Below are 25946 nucleotides of genomic sequence, written 5' to 3'. Positions count from 1 at the left end.
ACACACACTGTCTTAGAACCTCCTGTGGATATCAGAACTCCTGAGATCAAATCCCAGTCTGAATAATAGGGCTGGGCAAACAAGGCTAAGCATTAAGCTTAAATCAGAAGAGAGGGATGACTGGACACTGTTGGCTCATGCCTGTAATCCTAGCTACTCAGGAGGCTGAGATCTGAGGATTATGGTTTAAAGTCAGTGGGCAGGAAAGTTGATGAGACACATCTCCAATTAACCACCAAAAACCAGAAGGGGATCTGTGGCTAACTTGGTAGAGCACCAGCCTTGAGTGAAAAGGCTAAGGGACAATGCCCAGGCCCTCAATTCAAGTCCCAAAGACTGACACAAAATAACAAATAAAGGATAGGGAAGGTGGCAAAAGAGGAAAGTGAAAGATAATCCCCTCATACTTGTTCCAGGGGACTCTGAGCAGAAAAGAAATGACACTTTTTTTTTGGCTTATGGCTTTACTTTCAAGTTTTAAATTAGATAAATAGAAGCTTGACGAGGCATCTCTCAGTGATAGGTATCTTGTCTGGTCCTCTTTATCTCTCTTCCCACATCTCTTCTGTTTCCTTCTGCTATCATTTCTCTTTGTGTCTGTCTTCTTCTCAGACTTCCTCCTGTCACCTTCCTCATCACCTCTATTTTGCTCTCGTCCGCCTCTCCTCTGGAGAGGGTTTGCTTTCCTTATATTTCTTTTCTCTGTCTCTTTGGTTCCAGCCATTCTGCGAGTGTGCCCTTCTTCCTGTGCCTGCTTGGTCTGTGGATGGAGTTGGGCTGTGCTCACGTGAGATGGTGAGGATGCGGAGGGAGGCACAGCTGGAGTGAGGAAAGGCTCTGCTGTCAGCGTGCAATCATGACTTTAGTTTTCCCTTAGTTGCAGCTTTTTCCTCCCCACAGTCCAGAGAGAATACCCCCCACCCAGCTGAAAGTTGCGGAGCTGTATGGGCGAGAGCTGCATAAGACTCTCCCCAGTGTAAGAGGGTAGATCATATAAAATTTCCTGTGAGACAGGAGAGAAGAGGGGGTTCAGTAGTATATACACGACCTAGGGAACTCTTCTGTGGGCTCATAGATACAGTAGTCTCCCCTTGTCTGTAGGGTTTATTCCTAGAGCAAGGGGGTACCTGAAACCTTAGATAGCACCAAGCCCTATAAGATGTTTCCCCCCGCCCTACACATACATACCTATGATATAGTTTAACTTACAAATTAGGTATGGTGAGAAATGAATATCAATTAAATCAAATAATTATAAGTAAAAGCTATATGAATGTGATTTCTCTCTCATAGAATTTTTTTTTCTTTTGTGCTGATCCCAGAGGCTTGAACTCAAGTCTGGGCACTGTCCCTTAGGTTTTTTTAATTCAAGGTTGGTGCTCTACCACTTGAGTCATAGCTTCACTTCCACCTTTTTGATGGTTAATTGGAGATTAGAATCTTACAGGCTGGCTTTGAACCATGATCCTCAGATCTCAGCCTCCTGAATAGCTGGATTACAGGTGTGAACCACCTGTGCCTAGACTTTATCTAGTATTTTTGGATTGCAGTTGATTGCAAGTAATTGAAACTTCAAAAAATAAAACTGCCGATGGAGGAAACACTGCACTTATTTTAATTGTTTAAACTGTCTTTTTTTTTTGGTCATGGGACTTGAACTCTGGCCCTGGGCTCTGTCCCTCAGCATTTCAGCTCAAGGCTAGCGTTCTACCACTTGAGCCATAGCACCACTTCCGGGTTTTGGGTGGTTTATTGGAGATAAGAGTCTCATGGACTTTCCTGCCCCGGCTGGCTTTGAACCATGATCCTCAGATCTCAACCTCCTGAGTAGCTAGGATTACAGGCATGAGCTACCAGCGCCTGGCTTAAACTGTCATTTTTAAATAAAGGCCTCTTGCTAAAAATGGTTAATAGTCGTTAATTATGGTCTCTCAAAGAGAAGTTCATTCAGAATCGTTCACATTGAAAAACCTAAATTAGCAGGCACTGATAGCTCATGCCTATAATCCTAGCTAATCAGGAGGCTGAGATCCAGAAGATCTCAGTACAACACCAGCCCATGAAGAAAATTCCTTGAGAGTCCATCCCCAAAGTAACCATCAAAAAGTAGGGCTGGAGGCATGTCTGAAGTGGGAGAGCTCCAGCCAAGCAAGCAAGCAAGCAAGCAAGCCAATGTGAGTTCAAACACCAGTACTGACAAAAGGAGAAGGAGGAAGAGGAGGAGGAAGTGGAGGAGGAAGAGAAAGAGGAGGAAACTTGCATGGCACTGTTGGTTCACATCTCTAACTCTAACTACTTAAGAGGCTAAAATCTGTGAATCACAGATCAAAGCCAGTCTGGGCAGACGAATCCAAGTGACCCTTATCTCCAGTTAACCAGCAAAAACTTGGAAGTTGAAGTATAGCACAAGCACCAGCCTTGAGCAAAAATGCTAAGCAAGAGCTTCAGGCCTGGAGTCCAAGCCTTAGTACTGGCAACAATAACAGGGGGAATTCAGTTACCCCACCACCATAGGGACTCTCTCAGGTGTAATATGTAGGAGGTACTTCATGAATGCATGTTGAATGAATAAAGGATAGATTTGAAGGCTTAGAGTATGGAGAAAGAAAGTCTGCAGCCTCAGGGAAAATTCAGCTTCACTTAGCCCTATAGTTCAGCTTCTCCCTCTTGGCACCCCAACTCCACAGAAAGAAAGCCATCAAAAGTTCTAGGGAGGGAGAAGAGAGTAAGAAGGGCCCACAGAAGCTCCCCAGAGGAAGGCCTCAGGCCTCCACACAGCAAGAAAAGGAAGAGCTCTTTCTGCAAGCGCTTCATTCTAGTAGTGCCTGTCCCTTTAGAACCACTAGCAGGAACTCTCGGCGGCGCTCTGGAGGTGCCACACTGCAGGGTTCCACTCTGCACCGTTGGAGGCAAAAAAAAAAAGAACAGGACAGGAGAAAAGAAGGTTGAGGTCACTGCAGCCAGGATCTCCCTTCCCCATCCCATGACATTCTGGAATCACCTTCAGGACCTCAGGATCTGATCCTAGCCCTGAGGTTGTCCCATGGTGGTGCCCACATCAATCCTGTGGCCTTACCTATGAGTGGGGCCAGCTGTGGCCCAGTGCAGGCAGCCAAAGTGCTGAGGAGCGAGAGGGGCTGTAGCCCAGAAGGGTTCTCTCTTTCCCACTCTCCAAAAGTGAATGAGTCCCTCCAACTGAGGTCCCGGGTACAAGGGATACAATCTTCACAGGGATTATCGCTTTCTGGAAAAGGAAAAAAAAAGAATGCATTTTTGTTTTTAGAGTCTGGTTCACAGAATGCTTATAGCACAACAGGCAAAGGGTGCTTTTCTGGCTGTTTTGGACAAGTACACACAATTTGTGTGTGTATGTGTGTGTGTGTGCGTGCACATGCATGCGCTAGGGCTTGAACTCAGAGCCTGGGTGTTGTTTCTTAGCTTCTTCACTCATGGCTAGCACTCTACTACTTGAGCCATACCTCTACTTCCAGCTTCTTTTGGTGGCTAAGAGTCTCATGGATTTCCCTGCATGACTGGCTTCAAACTGCAATCCTTAGATCTCAGCCTCTTGAGAAGTTGGGATTACAAGTACCCAGATAGTACACACACATTCTGCTCTTTTATTTTTTTCCTCATGACATCTCTGTGAAGGCAGCACTTCCATAATCCCCATTTATGGAGATCTCTGATGCTTAGAGAGGTTGATTGACTTACTAATGGTCAATACTATGAGGAAGCAGAGTCAATATTCAGAGTCAAACAGCCCATGTCCTTATTACAGCATATGAACAAGGCAGCCCCAGCAAAAGGAGAGAACCACCATGGTTGGGACAGGTTAACTGAATAATTTTTCCCAGGAGATTTGACTAGCAGAACTGGAAATGGCTCTGAACTCAGAAGATCCAAACCAGAGCCTATTGTTATCATCTTGGCCCTGGCAATTCCAAGTAGACCTGAAACCTTGGCATCACCTGGGAGCATGTTAGAAATTCACTATCCCACGCAACACTCCTCAGCCCTAATTAATTCGAATCTACATTTTTTTGTGTGTGCCGGTCCTGGGTCTTGAACTCAGAACCTTGTGCCCTTGTTTGGCTTTTTTGCTCCAAGCTGGCACTCTACCTCTTGCATTTCCAGTTTTTTTCCTGGTTAATTGAAGATAGGAGGATTTGACTGGGTATGGTGGCTTATGCTTATAATCATAGCTATTGGGGAGGTAGAAAGCAGGAAGATTGTGATCCAAGGCCAGCCCAAGCAAAAAACAAGACACCATTCAGCAAAAAAAAAAAAAAAACCAAGATGGGCATAGTGGTGTACACCTGCAATCCCAGCTACCAAGGAGGCTATAAATAAGTAAATTGTGATGAGAGAATGGTAAACAGCCTTCTATCCAAAAAATAATCTAAAGCAAAAAGGGCTGGGGAGTTTGACTCAAGTTCAAAGTCCAGTATTGGGGTGGGATAGAAATCAGCCTAAAGAACATCTTAGACAGAATTTTCCACAATGCCAGGTATCCTGAAATCCTAGCTATTTTCCTCAGTTCCAGAAATCCAGAATATTTTCTATTTCTGTTCCTCAATTCTAAACTCATAGCATGGATTTTGGGTATGTACATGTGAATATGTTTGAATATATGTGTAAAAACAAAAAATGAGTCCGTTGTGCAATAGGTCACAGAACACAAGCAGCAGTCAATCTGTAAGTGTGGCTCTGCTCAGTGTCTACTTAGGACAAGGGTTATGAGCAGAATGACAACCTCCAGGCTGAATTTGGTCTCTATTACATCTTGTTTGCACACAAAGTTTTAGTCTATTCTGTGATTCATTTTGTTTAATAGAACAGAAAAATATACTATTTTAAAAATTCACATTTTTGGTTCTTCCCTAAAAATCAAGGTATCAGATATCCCAGGCTTGTGTGTATTCCAAACAGCAGTAATTCATGGAAGCCTCAATTGAAACCTTCATTTTCTTGTTGCCACTGTCCCCACTGCTCCTTATTGTCTCCTCGATGCTAAAACTAAAGGTCAGATGCCAAGAGTTGTTTTAATTATCATAGAGTTTAGGACACAGTTATAATCATGTTTATATATCTGTGCCTTTATTTCTTACATTTTTGGATGATACCCTAGGATGTATAACATCTAAATTTCTAAATATAACATGATGTTCTGGCTGCCTTCTAAGCTAATCTGGATATCTAATTTACTAATGGTCTGGTATATTGATATTTATTGAGCTTCCATTGTGTCCCCAGCCCTGGCCTGCTTCTATGGATAATTCAGAGACACAGGATTCAGTCAAACTTACAGATGGAAGCCTTAAGCCTATAAAAGAAGTAGAGAATTAACTAGATTACAAGGAATGGGATAAGTCTGGACGGGCAAGTATGAAGTATAGGGTTTAGGATAAAGGGTTTGAGTGGATCCTGGTGGAAGATAGTGAACAGAGATGAGGTACTAGCAAGCTAGGGGAGGTTTGATTGGAGCAGGTTAGGGTTGAAGATGATGAGTCAGAGGAGGAGTAATCTGGTGAAGGTGAATGATGGGGAAGTTTTCCAGGCCTATGTATGCCAGACATGTGGTAGACTAAAACCTGGGTATAGAGAACCAGCTGCTAATTCTGTCATACTCCATCAGACAGATGCCATATGTGTTCAACCAGTTCACACAAACATCACCTTCTGTGACTGCTCAGATACCCAGCCTCCCAGGTATGAGCTTTGAATGTTGTAGAAGGAAAGATGTGTTTTTAAAAAAATCATTTTGATATTTGCCCCTGTGACTCTACCACATAATTCCCTTGAAGGGGCACAGCATCTTTCCACATGGTAACGCCCAAACCTGCACGGTGATTGGCACTTACAAAGCCTCTTGGTACATAACTTGTAGGCTTCAGGAAAAAAAAAGCTGGGCTTGAGCCAGGTTTGGGGAGTTGAAATGAAGAATATAAAAACATTTCAGCTGGGCTCCCATGGTTTGTGCCTGGTCGTGCTTAGCTGAAGATTACAGGAGGCTGAGGGCTGATGATCCGTTCAAAGGCAGCCTGAGCAGGAAAATCCATGAGACTCTTAGCTCCAATTAACTAACAAAAAGCAGGAAGTGGTGCAGTAGCTCAAGTGGTAAAGTGTTAGCCTTGAGAAAAAAGGTTCAAGGATAGCTCCCAGACCCTGAGTTTAGGCCCCATGACCAGCACAAAAAGACAAACAAAAAAATATCTCAAGGAAAGAAATACATAGGATGTGGTACCAGATTGACTGTGGTAATAAAAGAACTCAAAGGGGTTCCAGCTATGCCATGAAATGATGGCATTCCCGATGTTTCCTACGAGTGCTGCAGGGAAGCTGTTCCTTGTCCCTGCACAGCAGGGCTCTCTGGCATGGTGCCCTGCATCCCCCATCTTACCTGAGCTGCTCTTGTTGATCTCCATCTTTTTGCTGCTCCTGGAACGCCAATCATTTCAGGATCAAGGAAATGAAGATCAAAAGTTAAAGGAATGAAACATTACAGTCCTATTTCAAGCCTTAATCCTAGTTTGCTTTCTCCTGCCTGATGCAATAGCTGTAGAGACAGCTAGCTATAAATATGAAAGGGCCAGCTGTGGCTATATTGGGTGGGTGCAATGCATATTCAATTTCCAGAAGTAAAAAGGGATGGGAAGAACTAGGGAGCAGAGCCCATGCTGCTAATTTTTGCTGAGAAGGAAGGATGTGACTCCGTCTGTTGGATCCTGCATCTCAACCATCTATTTTATTTACTGTTTATTTACTGTTGTGTGTTATTGCCAATAGATAAAAACAGATAATAGGAGCCAGACTGGAACTTGCTTGAATGAGGAGAAAAAAATCACTCAGACATGCCTTCTAGATAACAAGGAGGAACAGTGACACCTCTTTTTCCTTGCATCCCTCTGAATGATTTTGCATATGCTGATCCAGAACTAGTTTGCCTGATCGAGGCTCGGCTGTCACTGCAATAGCTAGAATGACCTTTTCAAAATGTAAATTGCGTCACTTCTCTGTTTAAAATGCTGCTAAGGCTCCCACTCCACTGAATGTCTAAATCCCTCTGCATGGGTTTCCAGGCCCTGCCTGGCCAGGCTCCTGCCCACTTTTTAGTCTCTTCTGTTACCACCTGCTCTTTCCCACTTGGTCTTTCTCCATTTCTCTAAACTCACCAAACTTCTTCCTTTATGTGGAGCCTGTCCTTGCACAAGTTTGTTCCCCCTCAATCTGCCTGACTCTTCTCCATCCTTTGTCTATTGGCTGTTTCTCCTGTAGGACTTAGGTTTCTCTGACCTTCCAGCCATATAAAGGCTATCAGTGCTAGGGATGGCATTGTCCATAGGCCTCTAGTCACCCCTTTCCCTTCTTCCTTGGAAGGCAAATACATTTCAGTGGGGCAGGTGCCTAAAGAAGAATAAATTTCCAAGCTTCCTTTATGCTGGGTGAGGCCATCAGACTGAGTTGTGGTCAATGAGATGTTGACAAATTACTAAAATGCCTCTTAGTAATTTAAAACTCAGTGGTTTTGCTGGGTGCCAGTAGCTCATGTTAGTAATCTTTCCAGCTTTTTGGTGGTTAATTGGAAATAAGTGTCACTTTTCTGACTGGACAGGTTTTAAACGGAGATCCTCAGACCTCAGCTTTCTGAGTACTGAGGATTACCAGCATGGTGCCTGGTGTCCTTTTCTTGTATTAATAATTTTCTGTTTCCAACCAAAGTCATAGTTAATAATGCAATTTAATATTTACTGAGAGTTTTCTTATATCTCCATCTAAATTTGTTAAGGAGCATGCTAAGTACATTAAGTACTGGATGTTTCCAAAGCTTATTGGATTCAGACAACATCTAGATGAAATTGGCACTAATATCATTTTGATTTTATGAATCTAGAAAGTAAAACCTAGAAAAGCTAAGCAGAGTACTCAAGGCCACAGTTAGGCTTGGGCACTCAAACAAATAGTATGCACTAGACCCCACTTTATCTTTGCCTTCTAGTTGTGGTAGCCTGTAAGTGTTCTCAATTCCTGGCAACCACTTTTTAGACTCAGCACTAAGTATTCTATACATACAGGGTTTTTTCCTCAGACATGGAGAAGATAGGCCTTTACCATGGAGCTTTCCAGAACAGATTATATCTTTAGAAAACAAGCACAGAAGTTCTTGTGAAGAAGCCAAGCAAGCAGGTAAATGAACCCAATTGGTAGGCAGGGTTTTAAACAATGTTCTGGTTATTTCTCTATAGAACTATAACTGAATTGAAAAAAAAAACAACAGCACCCAGACCCTCAGTTCAAGCCCCAGGACCAGTACACCCCCCCACACACCCCTTAGGGGGAAAATAACCCAAACCCCTCTGGACTAAAGCCTAGATTTTTCTCCTGCCCTTGATGCTATTTGGCTATTTGCTTAGCCTTGGGCAAGTTACATAGTCTCTCTGGCCTAATTTTTAACTCTTGTAAAAAGGGGGGAATTGAGCCAGGTGTCAGTGGCAGCTCACAACGGTAATCCTAGCTATTCAGGAGGCTGAGATCTGAGAATTGCAGCTCAAAGCCAGCCCAGGCAGGAATCTCCATGAGACTCTTATCTCCAATAAACTACTAAAAAAAAAAAAAAAAAACAAAAAACAGAAGTGGGCCTGGGGCTCAAGTGGTAGAGTGTTTGCCTTGAGCAAGAGAAGCTCAAGGATAGCACCCAGGCCCAGAGTTCAAGCCCCATGACTGGGCCCAGTTGTGGGGCTTGAACTTTGGGCCTGGGCGCTGTCTCTCAGCTTTTCAGCTCAAGGCTAGTGCTCTACCACTTGAGCCATAGCACTACTTCTGGTTTTCTGCTGGTTTATTAGAGATAAGAGTTTCATGGACGTTCCTGCCCAGGCTAGCTTTGAACCACAATCCTTCGATCTCAGCCTCCTGAGTTGCTGGCATGAGTTACCAGTGCCTGGCTCATTCTTCTTTTAATTCTTTATAAAATTCCTTTTGAGGGCTGGGAATGTGGCTTAGTGGTAGAGTGTTTTCCCTAGCATGCATGAAGCCCTGGGTTTGATTCCTCATAAACAGAAATAGGCAGAAGTGGTGCTGTAGCTCAAGTGCTAGCTCAGGAACAGTGCCTGGATGCTGGCAAAAAATTAAAATTAAAATTAAAAATTAAAAACCAAACCTTCAAAAAAATAAAAGTTCTCCTGAAATCAAGCCTTCTATTTGTATGGAAAAGGAGAGTAAAGCCAAGAGTGCCCAGGAGTGTTGCCCTGAGTTAAGAATAAAGATAGGACTGTGTATAGCAAGACGTCTCATCCCTCCTTGTGCTCCCCAACCAAGAGTCTCATAGCCCAGATTATCTGACCTGTAGGAAGGGGTGTCACAGACTGGCCTGATTTTTTTTTGGGGGGGGGCATGGGAAGGGCCTTGCTATATAGCCTAGGCTGATCTCAAACTCATGATCCTTCAACCTCTTCCACCACTTGATTTAATTCATGTACCTGTACTGGTTCTGCTGGTGCAAGTCAGCAAAGATCTGGGAGAGAGCCTCACTCTCCGCCTTGGCCATCAGCTGCATGAGGCTCTCACTGGGCTGGGAGGCTTTGGGTTTCTTCCGAACTAACTATACAAAAAATAAAGGAATAAGTGGTTAAGGCCTCAGTTTCTCTGCATTTTCCTAGTAACGTGATCTAGACTCTGCAGTGCTGGAATTTACACGTTGGCCCACTACTCCAGCTGCCCATAGAGACAATTCTGAGACTGTATATCTCATGTATTGATTGATATAAGTACCCATTGGTGCCTAAAGGTGATACTTGTTAACATAATTTAGTAATCTATTCCCATTAATATACCTTAGCATGGTTTACTGAATAGCCAATGAAAGTAAAATTTAATAGTTTGTACTACTTGGTTTTATACTAAAATGTAAGAAAATCCTGTATATTATAAGATTTGAATGGGAATTGAAAAAAATCATTTTCTTTGAGAAAAATCTTCTATGAAACTGCGTTTTTTTGCATCTACATAAAATTAATTTATTTCCTCTTATCTTTGATATCCCAGAAGTGCTCCAGTTGTATAGTCTGCCCATATTCATTCATTCATTCACTGTTTATTGAATACTATGTGCTAGGCAGTAGGGACAGAGCAGTGGAGGAGAGAGATGATCTCTGCCCTCATGGAATTTATATTGTGGCTCAAACCAGGTTTATATTCTTCATGCTCAAAAGCCTGGGGCAAAAAGCCATAAATGGCTTCATTGTTGAAATCTGTCAAATATTTAAAGCAGTAATAAAAATTCTTCACCAACTCTTTCAGAAAATAGAGGGGGAAGAATACTTCTTGACTGACTCATGAAGCTCATATTAACTGGATGCCAAAGATAGTTTTATACAGATATCAAAAGAAAGCTATACACCAGTATCTCTCATGAACATAGTGCAAAAATCCTTAACAAAATGGTAGCACAGTGAATCTAGTAACATACCAAAAAATGTATGTCACAAATAAGTAGAATTATAGGATCATAAGGTTCATTTAACACCAAACAAATCAATTAATGTAAAATACCATATCAATGATATAAAGGATAATCATGTGATCTTCTTCAGAGCTGCAGAAAAGCATTTAGCAAAACCCAATGTCAAGTCCAGTACTGGTTTTACATGCCTGTAATCATAACTACTCAAGGAGGCTGACAACTGTGGATCACAAGCCAGCCCAGCAGGAAAATCTATGAGACTCTTGTTGCCAGTTCAACCATTAAAAAACCAGAAGTAGAGCTGTAGCTCAAGTGGTAAAGTTCCAGTTTTGAGTAAAAAGGTCAGGAACAGTGCCAGGGGCTGAGTTCAAGCCCCAATTCCAGCACAGAAAAAGAAGGGGGGGGGGGGAAACCTAGTTTTAAAATGAGCAAATAATTTTACTAGATACTTCACCAAAGACAACTTATGAATAACTGAAAAGCCTATGAAAAGTTGCTTAACATCATAAATCATTAGGTAAATCCAAATGATAACCACACACACATCTGCTAGAATGACTATAACTTAAAAAGATAGTATCAGTGGTGGTGAAGATATGGAGAAACCAAAAGCATTTTGCATTGTTAGTGGCAATGCAAAAATGACCACTCTGGAGAATAGTTTGCCTGTTTCTTTAAAAGCTAAATATACACTTTCCATATAGCCACCTAGAAATGGCCTAAAACCAATAAAAGCACATTTACTCAACAGCTTGTACACAAATTCTCACATCACCAATATTCACCACAGCCCCAAACTGTCATATCCAAGAGTCCATCAGCTGGTAAATGGGTAAACAACATGTGGTATATCTATACAATGGGCAACTACTCTGCAACGAAAAGGAATGAACTACTGACAGCTTATGACTCTGCCCCAGAGTTGGTTTTATGCCATTAAATGGACGAACTTGTAAAATATTGATGAGAGCCAGAAAGAATGTGATTCAATTTACATAAAATGTCTAAGTAAATTGACTTTGCAGAAGGGAAAACAGATCAGTGGTTGCCTAAGACTAGGAGTAGAAATAAGGAATGACTACAAAAGGACAAGAGGAAAGTCTTCTCCCTGATAGATATTTCCTAAAACTGGGCTGTGGTGATGGTTGATGGTTGCATAACTATACATTGACTGTCTACATACATAGAGTGAATTTAATGGTTATGAATGTTATTCAATAAAGCCTCTCCAGGCTGCTCGCTAGGAGCTAGTCTAAGGTGTTCTTTTCATCTCTGTCATGGCTGAAGGCTGGCAATGGTGCTACGTTACCTTAGAGTCTCTAGATGGGCTACAGCAGTTCTTGGGTACCAAGCAGTGAGTGACAAGGATGCTAGGGTCTTTGGTGGTAATAGACAGGCCCTTCCGCAGAATTTGAACCAGTCGGATCCAGAAGCGGAAGACAGTATCAGGATGGTCTGGGTGGAGCTTTAAATAGTAGATCTTCTCTGTGACTGTCCTTAACCGCAGGATGCGTTGAAAGCGGTCACAGACCCGTAGCTCCACAAACTTCAATGGGAGAATCCTAAAGGCGCCGGGGAAGACATATTGACAATCCCATTGCTTCTGATGCAACTCTTCATCATTAAAACAAGGGAGTCTTCTCAAGGCCAGAAGACCTAAACAGCCCTCCTGGATATTTATAGTCTCGTTAAACAATTTGCTGACTATCTCTAGAGTCTCTAGATGTTCCTACAGTCCAGGAAAATCCTCATTGGCCAACCTCTCCATTGCATCCTTGGTAAACCCACAGGCCCAACTAAATTCAAAGCCAGTTCTTTTAAAATTTCCTTTAGGTAGAGTTATGGAGACATTAAAGTTAATGAATGTATGTGTTGGACTTATGAGCCAACTCCCTTTGTGCAGTCTAGAAGGAAATTGCAAAACCCAAGGGGAGATGTTGTCCTCATAATCTGACATGTTAGATGGTAACCCAATTTGTACCACCACTTAAGTAAAATATAACAAGAAGAAATTGCAAAACCCCATAGTTTTAGCACCTTAACTCCTAGTCGGTGTCTCTCAAGCAGGAACCAAGGAGGGCCAGCAGGTAAGAATGGCAGATTCCAGGAACACACTCTGAATGAATCTTAGAGAATGTCTTTATGTGTCTGCATTTTACAAAAGCTCCCCAGGTATATTTTAAACACTTTTTCTACTCCTCCCCGCCCCCCACAAGCAACCTCCACTTTGTCTCTACCCTTTAACCCATCTGTCCTGCATTCCTATCAAAGTTGCTTACCTCTTCAGATTGATCTTTGGGGCTGTAGGTGGTCTATTCCATGTTTGGTTTTGCCCATGATGCCATTTGACACTAGCCATGAGGAGGATGTTGGGAAGGGGTAGACAGGGCACAGAAGAGGTCACCCCAAGGGCCATGGTGTTGCAGGATTTGTAGATTTTTATCCAGTTTCTTCTTCTTTTGACCTGCAATGCAGCCCCCAGACACAGCCTGAGTATTGGACAGAAGCAGCAGTGCCTTTTAGCCCTAGGATCTCTCAACTCAGCATTGTTAATTGTTTGTGGGGAAAGGTATACTGTGTGCTGAAGACTGTTCAGCAACATCCTCTTCCTCTGCTTCTACGTCCCTTAGATGCGAATAGCAATTCCCCCGCCCCGCCACCGATTGTGACAAACCAAAAAGGTCTCCAGGCATTGCCAGAGGTCTTGTAGCAGTGGTGAAGAAATCATTGCTGTTGACAAATATTTTAACCTATGTTGGCTTAAAAACTCTAACCATCTACTATTACCAACTGTTCACAAGACTTATACACCAGGACATCCTTATCATCCATCACATGTCTATGGATCCTCCCCTGGATTGTATCCTGACTTTTCTTTTAAAAACATCCTCATGATGTTCTTGCGCTTCCACCTGGTGGGAAGGTCTCTTCCAATTTCATAGCTCAATGTATTTTAGTTCTGTCTGTCTAAGTGCCTGTTAGACCAGGCACCTTTGCTTGCTGTGTTTTCATTTCATCCCCAGATCAATCAAACCTCCTGAATAAAAAAAAAAAAAAAGGAAAGCTGGGCATGGTTCACTATAGTTCAGTATTCAGTAGGCAGAGGTAGGCAGATCAAAAAAATTGGAGGTCAGCCTGGAAAACATACCAAAATAATAACTCAAGCAAATAAAATAGAGAAAATGGATTCCAAGTATGCAGGTTTTGTGCATAATGACAGCTCCCCCCAAGAAGCAAAGAACTGGAATCTAAGATGACATCTCTCTGGGTCCCCAGCTCCTGTTCTTCCACCAACCAGCCTTTCAGTTCCTGACCCAAAAGGCCATCTCCTTTTACTGCCTCCTTGTTCATATGGCTTCAAGTAACAGGCTGAGAATGAAGCAAATTGAGGGTTCAGATAACCAAGCCCTCCCCTCATAGCAGAGAAGTCCTGATCACTCTCCTTTGATGTAGCAACCCTGGTCCATACAAGAAACCGTGTATTCTAGGCCCCTAGCTTCTTCTCCAAGTATGGAGATGATTGTCATAGTTTGGGACTGCAGAAGAATTAAGGAGGGCTGCTCTGAGCCATCTAAGAGTACCTGGACAAAGTTGCTTTCAAACACCACTGACTGAGGAAATAGGTTGAATTCAGGAGAATGAATCATCTGGCAGAGCAGTCCCTCCTCTACACCCAGGCCTACTCCAGGGTTTGGTTCCCCATCCACAGGCAAGAAGAGGCCCCTGAATTCTCCCCAAGCATTGAGGGAAGAGAAGGTTGAATAAGATCTTGTGACTTTTACTGTCTTCGATTTCCTCCAAGTTTTTCTAGGTGGAACTGATGTGAACATTTCTGCACATCTCAGGGGCCTGCTGCACAGTTGTCCTGGGATCTCTCTCTTCCCTTCTGGCCTTGGGCAGCTGGCCAGCGCCTGGGGTGGCCAATCAGCTCACAATGATGAATGGATGACATCATGAAACCCACAGCAGGCCTGCAGGAAAGGGAAGTACAGAGGAGCCTCCCTCTTCCTGCAGAGCACTGCTGTGACTTATTTGTTCCCTCATATTACCAACTCATTTTCTGGGACCCAGAACTTGCTGACAAAGGAATGAGCCAAGCAGGAAACAATGGCTATTAGGAAGCTTCTGCTGCTGCCAAGAAAAAAATACCCTTCCTGTCTTTCAACTCCTCTCTCTTCTCCCTCCCTCCCTCCCTCCCTCCCTCCCTCCCTCCCTCTCTCTCTCTCTCACACACACACACAATTGTGTGCATGCCACGTGTGTGTGTATGTGTGTGTATGTATATAATGGGCCTCAAGCTTTCCTGGGCTTTTTTGTTCATGGCTGGTACACCTCCACTTCTGGTTTTTTTGGTGGTTAATTGGAGATGAGAGTCTTTCAGATTTGTCTGCCCTGGCTAGCTTTCAACCTGGATCCTCAGAACTCAGTCTCTTTTTGTTTTTTGGGTCCGGTCGTGGGGCCTGAACTCTGGGCCTGGGCGCTGTCCCTCAGCTCTTCAGCTCAAGGCTAGCGCTCTACCACTTGAGCCACAGCGCCACTTCCGGCTTTTTTCTTTTTGCTTATGTGGTGCTGAGGAATCGAACCCAGGGCCTCATGCATGCAAGGCAAGCACTCTACCACTGAGCCACCTTCCCAGCCCTAGAACTCAGTTTCTTGAGTAGCAAGGATTACAGGTACAAGCCACTGGTGTACAGATCTGTTTTTGTTTTGTTGTTGTTTTGTTTTGTTGTTGTTTACAGTGGGGAAAATTGAATCCAGGGCCTTGTGCTTACTATTTGAAACACATTTTACTGGGCTATGCCCTCAGCCCAATCCTTCCTTAGGCTTAATGCAATCTATCAACAATAGAAAAGGAAACTTTCTGAAATCTAGCCTCCAGCTTCCCAGGTGACACGGGCTTGGCCTCCCACATGCTGGCTTATGGACAGTTGCCTTTTCTGCTTCTAAAAGAAGCTATAGGTCTGCTGGCTCTGGCTTGGTATTCTGCTCCGGCTGACTGGTTACTGCTACAGGATTTATTTCCTTTGGAGGTCAAGTTGAAGGATCAGGAAAAGTAATTAGTTTCTTACCCCTAGGCTGGCTTTGGGAGGAATAGCACCCCATAAGCAATGAATGATTCTGCTGGATCAGGAAGCTGACCCCCCCTCTCAGAGTATGACAGTGCCCTTCACCCTGAGCTAGAGGAAAAAACAGCACAACTCCTGCCTTGACTCTATCAAGGTCAAAAAAAGGCTGAGTATCATTCAAGGAGAAATTGTATCTTACTTTGGACAAAATTCCAGGATTTATTAAATAATGTATCACTGTTGAGGACAAATGGGATAAATCTTTTTAAAATTTGATAATATATAGACAGAGGGAGAACAAGCCTGGAGATTTATTTCTGTATTTCATCATAAAATTAGGGAAATGCTAGAACACCTCCCCACCCACCCCCCACACCAAACCCGGCCATTTGATTCTGCTATCTGCTGACCTCTCCCCTGATCATGTAGGTTACTTCTGCCCAAGCACCTTTATAGCTAGTTCCCTGGCTGGATGAACACATATTCCTTTTTTCCTATTTTCCATGTTGGGAATTTCTCTGTGATAACATTCTGTAAGGATGGGGTCAGAGACTATGCCCTGTGGTTTACATTTTCATAGAAATGAACATATGGTACAGAAACGATATTAATTTGAACTGAGCCCTGGTGGCTCATGGCTGTAACTACTCAGGAGGCTGTAACTACCTCAGGAGATCAGAGGATTACAGTTCAAAGCCAGCTCAGGCAGGAAAGTATATAAGACTCATCTCCAATTAACTAGCAAAAAGCTGGAAGTGGATATATAAATCAAGTGGTAGAGCACCAGACTTCAATGAAAAAGCTAAGGTACAAGGCTTAGGCCCTGAGTTCAAGCCTCAGTACTAGCACCCCCCTTCCCATCTTTTAAGTTGCTAGTCATGGTGGTAGAACGCATCTGTAATCCTAGCACTTGGGAGGCAGAGGCAGGAGGATCTCAAATTTGAGGCTAACCTAGGCTACATATTGAGACCTTGTCAAAACGAAGAGAACATTAAGGTGTGGATGGAAGAACAAGAAGAGGGAGAGGGAGACAAGAGATGAAAATTACTAGAGGTCTTTCAAGAGCCTTGGAAGGGTCCTAGACATAAGGGGTGCAGATTAAGCTTTATTATCTTTGTGGTCAATCAGTCTAAATCTGTATCATTATTTAAAACATATTTTGTTACACAGGCAATACATACACTCTGTAGAACATTAGAAAATCTAATTTTTTTTTTGTCCGTTGTGGGGCTTAAACTCTGGGCTTGGGCACTATCCCTCAGCTCTTCAGCTCAAGGCTAACGCTCTCCCACTTGAGCCACAACGCCATTTCTGGTTTTCTGAGTCGTTTATTGGAGATAAGAGTCACACAGACTTTCCTGCCCGTGCTGGCTTTAAACCATGATCCTCAGATCTCAGCCTCCTGAGTAGCTAGGGTTACAGGCATGAGCCACCAGTGCCCGGCCCAACATTATTTTAAGTTTGGAATTTTTGTTTGTTTTAGGTGCTGCTGAGGATCAAACCCCAAACCTTACACACACTAGCAAGTGCTCTACCACTAAGCTATACTTATAACTTTCACATTTTCTTTTTTTTTTGGGTCCAGTTGTGGGGCCTGAACTCTGGGCCTGGGTGCTGTCTCTCAGCTCAAGGCTGGAGCTCTACCACTTGAGCCACAGTGCTACTTCCGGCTTTTTTCTTATGTGGTGCTGAGGAATTGAACCCAGGGCCTCATGCATGCAAGGCAAGTGCTCTACCACTGAGCCACCTTCCCAGCCCAACTTTCACATTTTGGGGGGCGGGGGGAGTCAGTTTGAGGCTTGAATTCTGGGCCTAGACCCTGTCCTTGGAGCTCTTCAGCTCAAGGAAGCACTCTACCGCTTGAGCCACAGTGCCACTTTCAGTTTTCTGGTCGTTAATTGGAGATAAGAGTCTCATGGACTTTGCTGCCTGGGCTGGCTTTGAACCTCGATCCTCAGATCTCAGCCTCCTGAGTAGCTAGGATTACAGGTGTGACCCATCAGCACCTAGCCTCACTTTTTTTTTTTTTAAACAAGAATATTCCTGTATTTCAGAGTGTGTGTGTGTGTGTGTGTGTGTGTGTGTGTGTGTGTGAGTGTGTGTAAAACCAAAATGAAATCATATTCTATTGCTATACAACCTTTTGATCACCTGGTTCATTTAGATAATGTTCTACCTTCGAGTTTCAATATATTTTGCATATTAAAAATTTCTAGTTAATTGGAATCATGGTCACAGCTGGCTTATCTAATTAGTAATTAACCAAGACCACATATCTCCCCTTAGTTTATTTTAGTCTCATGTGGTCCCGTCCTTAGGACACATCAGTAAAAGAAGTTAAGTTGTCCTACAGAATGCCCTACCTTTTCCTTGTGAGGTTTAGCTTGGTCTTCCAGCTGCTAACTTCCTATGACACAAAAATTAATATATCTAAAATTATTGGGTTCGAAGTAAATATGTTTCTACAATTTAAAAAGTCATTATTTCTTAGTAAAGATCTACCTGGGAATCTATGAAAGATACTGTTGTCTTTGCCCAAAGGATGTCAGGAGAAAAGGACGTACACTATCAGAAGAGAAATAATTACAAGAAATAGAAGAAAATATTTGATGCTTATTTCTGCACTTTTGTGGAAATTAAATGTAAAATGAACTCTGTATAACAAGCAATTAGAAGTAGCAAAGACTGGAGAGAGGGAGGGGAAGAAATGAAAAAATTCCCATTTCAGAAACCCCAGAAAGTGAATTAACATACCAGAAAACTGAGTCTGTGATGTGGTGGGCAGGTGTGAGAGCATGCTACAGCACACAGCAGAGGAGGGGAGGGACGCAGCCACGGAGGGAAAGGATAGGTGAGTCAGCTATGTTGAAACAACACATGGACAGTCTCCTAAGAAGAAGAAACCAATGGAATTGAACCAGACTAGTCAACAGCATGGAAGAAGCCATTTTCTGAAACCACAGAAAACCAACTCAATTTGGCAAAAGAACAGAAGTAACTATATTCCAAGTAAACTATGTAAACACACTACTGAGACCAGAACAGCTCTTACAAGATCCCCACATCTTTAGGATAGAAAGAAAGCAAGAAGAAAGAAACATCCCACTACAAATACCCAAGTAGAAGAAGCAGATAATCCACCAAGAATCACCAAGAACTAGATGAGACTCACTTCAAAACTTCCAGAAGTTCTAGATGGTGTAAGACAATGAACAATGTTGAAAGAATGTTGAGGAGGAAAGGATGTGACCCCATAATTCTATAAATGTCTTCGAGTTCGCTCAACTATAATGGTAGCAAAAGTTAACCATTTTGGGGGAGGGGGCTAATACTAGGGCTTGAACTCAGAACTTTGTGCTCATAATTGGCTTTCTTGCTTCCCACTTTCTTGCCCTACCACTTGAGTCATCTTTCCACTTTGGTTTCTTTCTTTCTTTTTTTTTTTTTGGGGGGGGGGGGAGTCTGATCATGGGGCCTGAACTCTGGATCTGGGCGCTGTCCCTCAGCTCTTCAGCTCAAGGCTAGTGCTCTACCACTTGAGCCACAGCGCCACTTCCGGCTTTTTTCTTTTTGCTTATGTGGTGCTGAGGAATTGAACCCAGGGCCTCAGGCATGCAAGGCAAGCGCTCTACCACTGAGCCACCTTCCCAGCCCCTCCACTTTGGTTTCTTGATGGTTATTTTGGAAATGGAGTCTCTTGGACTTTCCTGCTCCAGCTGATCTACCAGATCTCAGCCTGCTCAGTAGCTAAGATTATAAGCATAAGCTTCTGGTACCCCATGCAGAAATCATCTTAAAACATTAAGCACACTAAAATAAACAATTATACAGTCCGGTTCTTTGAAAAAAGTAGTTTAACCATTTAGTAATTAACAGCTTAATTTAAAATTTTTGTATATAAAATTTGAAATTAAAAACAGAAATATATACAAATAAAGAGTAACTATATATAAATAAAGAGGCAAAGGTAGTGACACAAAATTATTACTACTTAAGATATAGCAAAAGGTCATAGAAGTTAAAGTGAAATTTTGATTTTCCTTTTACAAATTTTTTCTTAGACAATCTACCACAAGTGCAAAAACATTGCCATTTTCAAAATATGGCTTTCATTTCTGATTTCCAAGGTGGCTGCTCAGGCTCCTGCCATTATATTTGCATGTGAGAGGAGGGAAAAGAAAAGAAAGGGAAGCGCACACACACACACACACACACACACACACACACACACACACACACACACACACACACACACACACACACACACACACACTCCTTGTAAGGATAGGACCTAGAAATGGCATAATCACTTTTACTTACCTCCCATTGGTCAGAATTCAGACACATGACCCCACCCAGATACAAGGGATTTTGGGAAATGTAGCTTTTAGCTAAATGGCCCTGAGCTACCTAGAAGTGGGGATTTATATATAAGGATGAAAGATATCTGTTGGACAATTAGCAGCCTCTGTTAGAAAGCATATCATGTGACTATTTCTCCTGATATTAAGTATACAATAACTTTTTGAGAGCAAACGTTAATTAGGCTGGTGGTTCACACGTGCAATCCTAGCTAAACAGAAGGCTGAGATCTGAGGATTGTGGTTCAAAGCCAGCCTGGGCAGCAAAGTTCATGAGACTTATCTCCAATAAACCACCAGAAAGCTGGAAGTGGCATTGTGGCTCAAGTGGTAGAGCTCTTGCCTTGACCTGAAGAGCTGAGGAACAGCACCCAGGTCCAGACCAACAGAAAAAAAAGGGGGGGAGGGATATATGGTTTTTATTAAGAACAACACCCAAACCAAATGTGGTAGTAGTGAATTACATACTCTTGCATAAAATTGGAACCCATGAGTCATACTGATGACAAATGATGGAAGACTTGTAGGTAGGTAAATAGACAGCTGATATTAGATAGATAAAAAGACAACGCTTCTCCTTCCAGTAGACTATTATTAATTATAGAATGGAAATAGAATCATTGTTTAGCATCCTCGGTGTGGTGGTTGATCCAAGCATGAGTTTTTAGTAGCCTCAAAGGCTGAGAAATATAGGAAGTTTGATGAGGAACTATGTACGTGTACAATCCTGGAATAGTCTCCTAAAAAAATCCACTGACCGGGGCTGGGAAGGTGGCTCAGTGGTAGAGCGCATGCCTTGCATGCCAGAGGCCCTGGGTTCGATTCCTCAGCACCACATAAGCAAAAAGAAAAAAGCCAGAAGTGGCGCTGTGGCTCAATGGTAGAGTGCTAGCCTTGAGCTGAAGAGCTGAGGCCCAGAGTTCAGGCCCCATGACCAGACCTCCCCCCCCCCCAAAAAAAATCCACTGACCTACACAGGAGGAAATGGCGATGGCCATGATGCAAAAATCTGGCAGATAATAAAACCAGTCCCCTGATGTGAGATTCTGACCTAGCACAGTACTGCTTGGAGGGTATGCCAGCCAAAAGAGAATATGTTCCAAAGCCGATTGTGAGAAATATCAGACACATGCCCAGTAAAAAATGCAAGACCTGTATTAACAATTCTTTTTTTTTTTGGGGGGGGGGTCTGGTTGTGGGGCCTGAACTCGGCCTGGGCGCTGTCCCTCAGCTCTTCAGCTCAAGGCTAGCGCTCTACCACTTGAGCCACAGTGCCACTTCTGGCTTTTTTTCTTTTTGCTTATGTGGTGCTGAGGAATGGAACCCAGGGCCTCAGGCATGCAAGGCAAGCGCTCTACCACTGAGCCATCTTCCCAGCCCCAAGACCTGTATTAACAACTCTTGAGAGCATGACAGACAAGGAAACATTAAGGAAGTCTTCCAGGTTGGTGGTAAGTGGGTGGGAGGGGGTTACTAAAGAGACTCAAAACTAAATGTCACGTATGTTCATGAGTGCAGGTGTTTATAGCAGCTTTATCACCCATACTGGAATCAATCAAGATAGTTTGGGATAGCTCTGTGGCTAAGCAAACAGTTACATTCATACAATGCAATCTCATTCCCAAATAAAAAGGAACAAACTATTGATTCATGCTAGAAGGCTAAGTGAAAGAAGATAGAAACCTGTACTATTAGATTCGTTTTACATATTTACATATTTCTCTGACCAGGAAAGGTTTACTGTCAGAATCTATAATCTCAGCTAGGTGCTGGTGGCTTCTATCTATATAATCCCAGCTACTCAGAAGGCTGAGGTCTATGGATCAAAGTTAGAAGCCAGACCAGACAGGAAAGTTGGTGAGACTCTTTCGACAATGAACCACCAAAAATCAGAAGTGGATCTGTGGTTTAAGTGGTAGAGTGCATCCTTGAGTGAAAAAGTTAAGCGACAGTGTCCAGACCCTGAATTCAAGCCCCAGTAGTGACATTCTTTTTCTCAAGCTTCACACTGTTTCCAGGTTACTTTGATTGACTCCTTCCTTCCCCCACTCTCTTTAATGTTATGCTGTTTATTTATTTGGTCTGAGCGCCACCACAGATTCCCTCACATACTGGTTATTGTGTGTGTGTGTGTGTGTGTGTGTGTGTGTGTCTTTGTCAGTTGTGATGCTTGAACTTGGGCATTGTCCCTGAGCTATTTTGATCAAGGCTAGCACTCTACCATGTTGAACCACAGCTCTACTTCCAGTTTTCTGGTGGTTAATTGAAGATAAGAGTCTCACAGACTTCCTTGCCCAGGCTGGCTTTGAACTGTGATCCTCAGATCTCAGCCTCCAGAGTAGCTAAGATTACAGGTGTAAGGCACCAGCTACCAGACTTTCTCTTCTCTTCTTGGGAGTGGCATGAATTCGGGGCCTTGTGCTTTTTGCTTAGCTTTTTCACTCAAGGTTGGTGCTCTATCACTTAAACCACACTTCCACTTTCAGCTTTCTTCTGATTAATTGGAGATAAGTCTTGAAGATTTCTGCTCAGGTTGGCTTTGAACCTGGATCCTCAAATCTCATCCTCCTGAGTAGCTAGGATTACAGGCCTGAGTCAATGGTGCTTGGCAATTTTTTTTCTTTGTACGCCATGTAACTCATTCTTTGTGGCACATGGAGTGGGTTTTCATAAGTTCACAGTTATACAGCACCAACCAACATAGGCAGCCCAAGAATTGCCTCATGCTTCTTTGTAGTCAAATCTTCCCCAACCTCCAAAAGCACCACTGAATTATTCCTCATCCTACTGATTCTTTGGCAGAATACCATACATTTTAATACGCTGTATTTTCCTTTTCATTCAGTTCAGTTGAAGATACTTAAAAATTTTCCCTTGAGTTCTCTTTGACCCATGAGTTATCTAAAAAATGTGTTTTATGATTTCCAAATACTTGGGTGTTAGCCAGAAATCTTTTTGTTACCAATTTTACTTTACTTTTTTTCTGATTTCATGCTTTGTATGATTTTCATGCTTTTAAAAATGTTAGGATTTGCTTTATAGCCCACAGTGTAGAATGTCTTAATGAATTTTCATGCATACTTGAAAAGAAATTGTATTACATAGTCTCAGATACAGTGTACAGTAAATACCAAGTGGATTGATAGTATTATTTAGATTTTCCATATTCTTACTTTTTATTTGATGACCAAAGTGTTAAAGTGTCTACCTATAACAGTGGATTTATCTGTTTCTTTTTTCAAGTCCATCTGTTCTTGCCTTATGTACTTTGAAGCTTTGTTATGTGCATGTACATTTAACACTGTTAAGTCTCTTTGGAGAATTTATTCCTTTATTACTATGTTAATGCCCTTTTATCTTTGATAAGATTCCTTGTTCTGAAACCTACTTCATCTAATCTATGCAGTAACTACTTCAGCTCTCTTTAGGTTAGTGTTGGTGTGTCATATAGCATTCTCTGTCTTCTTACTTTTTTTTTCCAGCCCTTGAACTCAAGGCCTGGGCACTGTCCCTGAACTTCTTTTGCTCAAGACTAGCACTCTACCACTTGAGCTACAGCACTACTTCTGGCTATTTCTGTTTATATGGTACTGAGGCATTGAGCCCAGGGCTTCATACATGCTAGGCAAGCACTCTACCACTAAGCCACATTCCCAGCCCTGTCTTCTTACTTTTAACCTCTCAACATCTTTATATTTTAAAGTAGATTTATCCTAGAGAATAAACAGTTGGGTTTTATTTTTCAATGCAGTCTTATAAGGTGATTTTTAGCTGGCTTATTTAGCCAACTGGAGTTGTGGCTCAGGTGGTAGAGTGTCTGTTCAGCATGGAGTACAAATACCAATACCACCACCACAAAAGAGGAAGATTATGCATATTTAATGTGATTGCTATCATTACCATCTAACTACTATATTGAGCTATAGTTTCCTTGTCTTTCTCTTTTTCTTCTCCTGAATTTATTAACCATTTTTATTTTATTTAATTTTACTGCCACTACTTTATAAATTATTTCATAGGGGCTGGGAAGGTGGCTAGAGCGCTTGCCTTGCATGCCTGAGGCCCTGGGTTTGATTCCTCAGCACCACATAAGCAAAAAGAAAAAAGCCGGAAGTGGTGCTGTGGCTTAAGTGGTAGAGCGCTAGCCTTGAGCTGAAGAGCTGAGGGACAGCGCTCAGGCCCAGAGTTCAGGCCCCACGACCGGATCCCCCTCCCAAAAAAATAATTTCATATAATTGTATTGAATAAACCTATGCTCAAGAAATTTCAGTGACATTAACAATATGCATCTCTAGTTTATCATAATCTACCTGCAAATATTATTTTACTTCATGTATAGTAAGAGGATCTGATAACAGGTCTTTGCAGTTTTTTTCTTCTTATTTTTCTGGTATTAGTAGCACACATTTTCTTTCTTTTCTTTTTTCTTTTTTTTGTCAGTTGTAGGGCTTGAACTCAGGGCCTGGGTGCTGTCCCTAAGCTCTTTTTTTTTTTTTTGCTCAAGGCTAGTGATTTACCACTTTGAACCATTGTGCCACCTTCAGTTTTCTGGTGGTTAATTGGAGATGAGAGTCTCACACACTTTCCTGCCCTGGCTGGCTTTAAACCCAAATTGCCCTCAGATTTCAGCCTCTTGAGTAGTTAGGATTACAGGTGTGAGCCACCAGAACCCAGCTTAAATATTTTCTTTTTCTTTTTTTTTCTTTGCTTGTCTGCTTGCCTGCCTGCCTTCCTTCCTTCCTTCCTTCCTTCCTTCCTTCTTTCCTTTTTTTCTTCCTTTCTTTTTCTTGCCAGTCCTAGGGCTTGAACTCTGGGCCTGGGCTCTGTCCCTTTGCTCAAATCTAGTGCTCTACTACTTTGAGCCACAGCACATTTCCAGCTTTTTCTGTGATTAATTGGAGATAAGAGTCTCACGGACTTTCCTGCCTGGGTTGGCTTCGAACTGCAGTCTTCAGATCTCAACCTCCTGAGTTGGTGGCATGAGCCACCAGCACCTGGCTTACATTTTATTTTTCTGTGTGCTATGTATTGATCTTACTTTTGCTTTGGGTCAGGATCATGAGACTTTTTTTTCCTGACAAAGACTATTTGGATATTTGTAACATATTTGAAGGTGGATAACCAAAATAGTTTATACACTTGTATGAAAATAGAAAAATGAGGGGGCTGGGAAGTTGGCTCAGTGGTAGAGCGCTTGCCTTGCATGCCTGAGGCCCTGGGTTCGATTCCTCAGCACCACATAAGCAAAAAGAAAAAAGCCGGAAGTGGCGCTGTGGCTCAAGTGGTAGAGCGCTAGCCTTGAGCTGAAGAGCTGAGGGACAGCGCCCAGGCCCAGAGTTCAGGCCCCGTGACCGGACCTCCCCCCTCCCCCAAAAAAAAGAAAATAAAAAAATGAAACCCATTAAACTTGTCTAAAAAGGGTTGGAGGAGAGGTCAGAAAGAATACTAGAAAGGTTGAGTTTGATCAAAGTATATCATATGCATATATGGAAATATCACAATGCAACCCCTTTGTACAATTAATTCATGCTTATAAAAATAACAATGTTGCTGGGTGCTAGTGGCTCATGTCTGTAATCCTAGCTACTCAGGAGGCTGAGATCTCAAAATGGAGGTTCAAAGCCAGATTGGGCAGACAAATCTGAGAGATTCTTTTTTTTTTTCTTTTTTTTCTTTTTCCAGTCGTGGGGCCTGAACTCAGCCTGAGCGCTGTCCCTCAGCTCTTCAGCTCAAGGCTAGCACTCTACCACTTGAGCCACAGCACCACCTCCGGCTTTTTTCTTTTTGCTTATGTGGTGCTGAGGAATCGAACCCAGGGCCTCAGGCATACAAGGCAAGCGCTCTACCACTGAGCCACCTTCCCAACCCCAAATCCGAGAGATTCTTATCTCTAATTAACCAGCCAAAAGCCTGAAGTAGAGGTGTGGCTCAAGTGGTAGAGTGCCAACCATGAGCTAAGGAACCCATTGTGAAGTGAGAGCAGGAGAAAATGAGATGGTGACAGAGCTGGCTGAGTGTCACCAAAGTCGACAGATAAGCACAGAGAGACCAATATTGTAA

The 25946-nt window shown here is 42.6% G+C and overlaps 1 protein-coding gene across 1 annotated transcript; it reads right to left on the bottom strand.

The window, feature by feature from the left end:
* Positions 1 to 473: 473 nt before the first annotated feature.
* Fam71f1 (family with sequence similarity 71 member F1) lies at positions 474 to 14289 on the bottom strand. The gene is made up of 7 exons (XM_042696034.1): positions 14041 to 14289; positions 12739 to 12923; positions 11769 to 12021; positions 9477 to 9598; positions 6404 to 6441; positions 3077 to 3244; positions 474 to 1003 (listed from the first exon to the last, which is right to left on the bottom strand). The coding sequence occupies exons 1-7, from the start codon at positions 14287 to 14289 to the stop codon at positions 990 to 992; spliced, it is 1029 nt and encodes a 342-aa protein (XP_042551968.1). The 3' UTR covers positions 474 to 989.
* Between the last annotated feature and the right edge of the window lie 11657 nt (positions 14290 to 25946).

This window comes from Dipodomys spectabilis, unplaced genomic scaffold (genome assembly GCF_019054845.1).
Source record: "Dipodomys spectabilis isolate Male_0828 unplaced genomic scaffold, ASM1905484v1 ptg000197l, whole genome shotgun sequence".
Lineage (NCBI taxonomy): Eukaryota > Metazoa > Chordata > Mammalia > Rodentia > Heteromyidae > Dipodomys > Dipodomys spectabilis.
Note: the sequence above shows the minus strand (reverse complement) of the source record. Positions and strands in the feature narration are given on the sequence as shown.

Bases quoted from the DNA above. Each gene is read 5' to 3' on its own strand.
- Fam71f1 (XM_042696034.1), bottom strand. From the start codon at position 14,289: ATGTTCACATCAGTTCCACCTAGAAAAACTTGGAGGAAATCGAAGACA. The intron at 9,599-11,768 runs GTAACGTAGCAC...TTTTTTGTATAG, and splicing joins GCCCATCTAGAGACTCTAAG to TTAGTTCGGAAGAAACCCAA. The intron at 6,442-9,476 runs GTACATGAATTA...TTGGCGTTCCAG, and splicing joins CACCAGCAGAACCAGTACAG to GAGCAGCAAAAAGATGGAGA.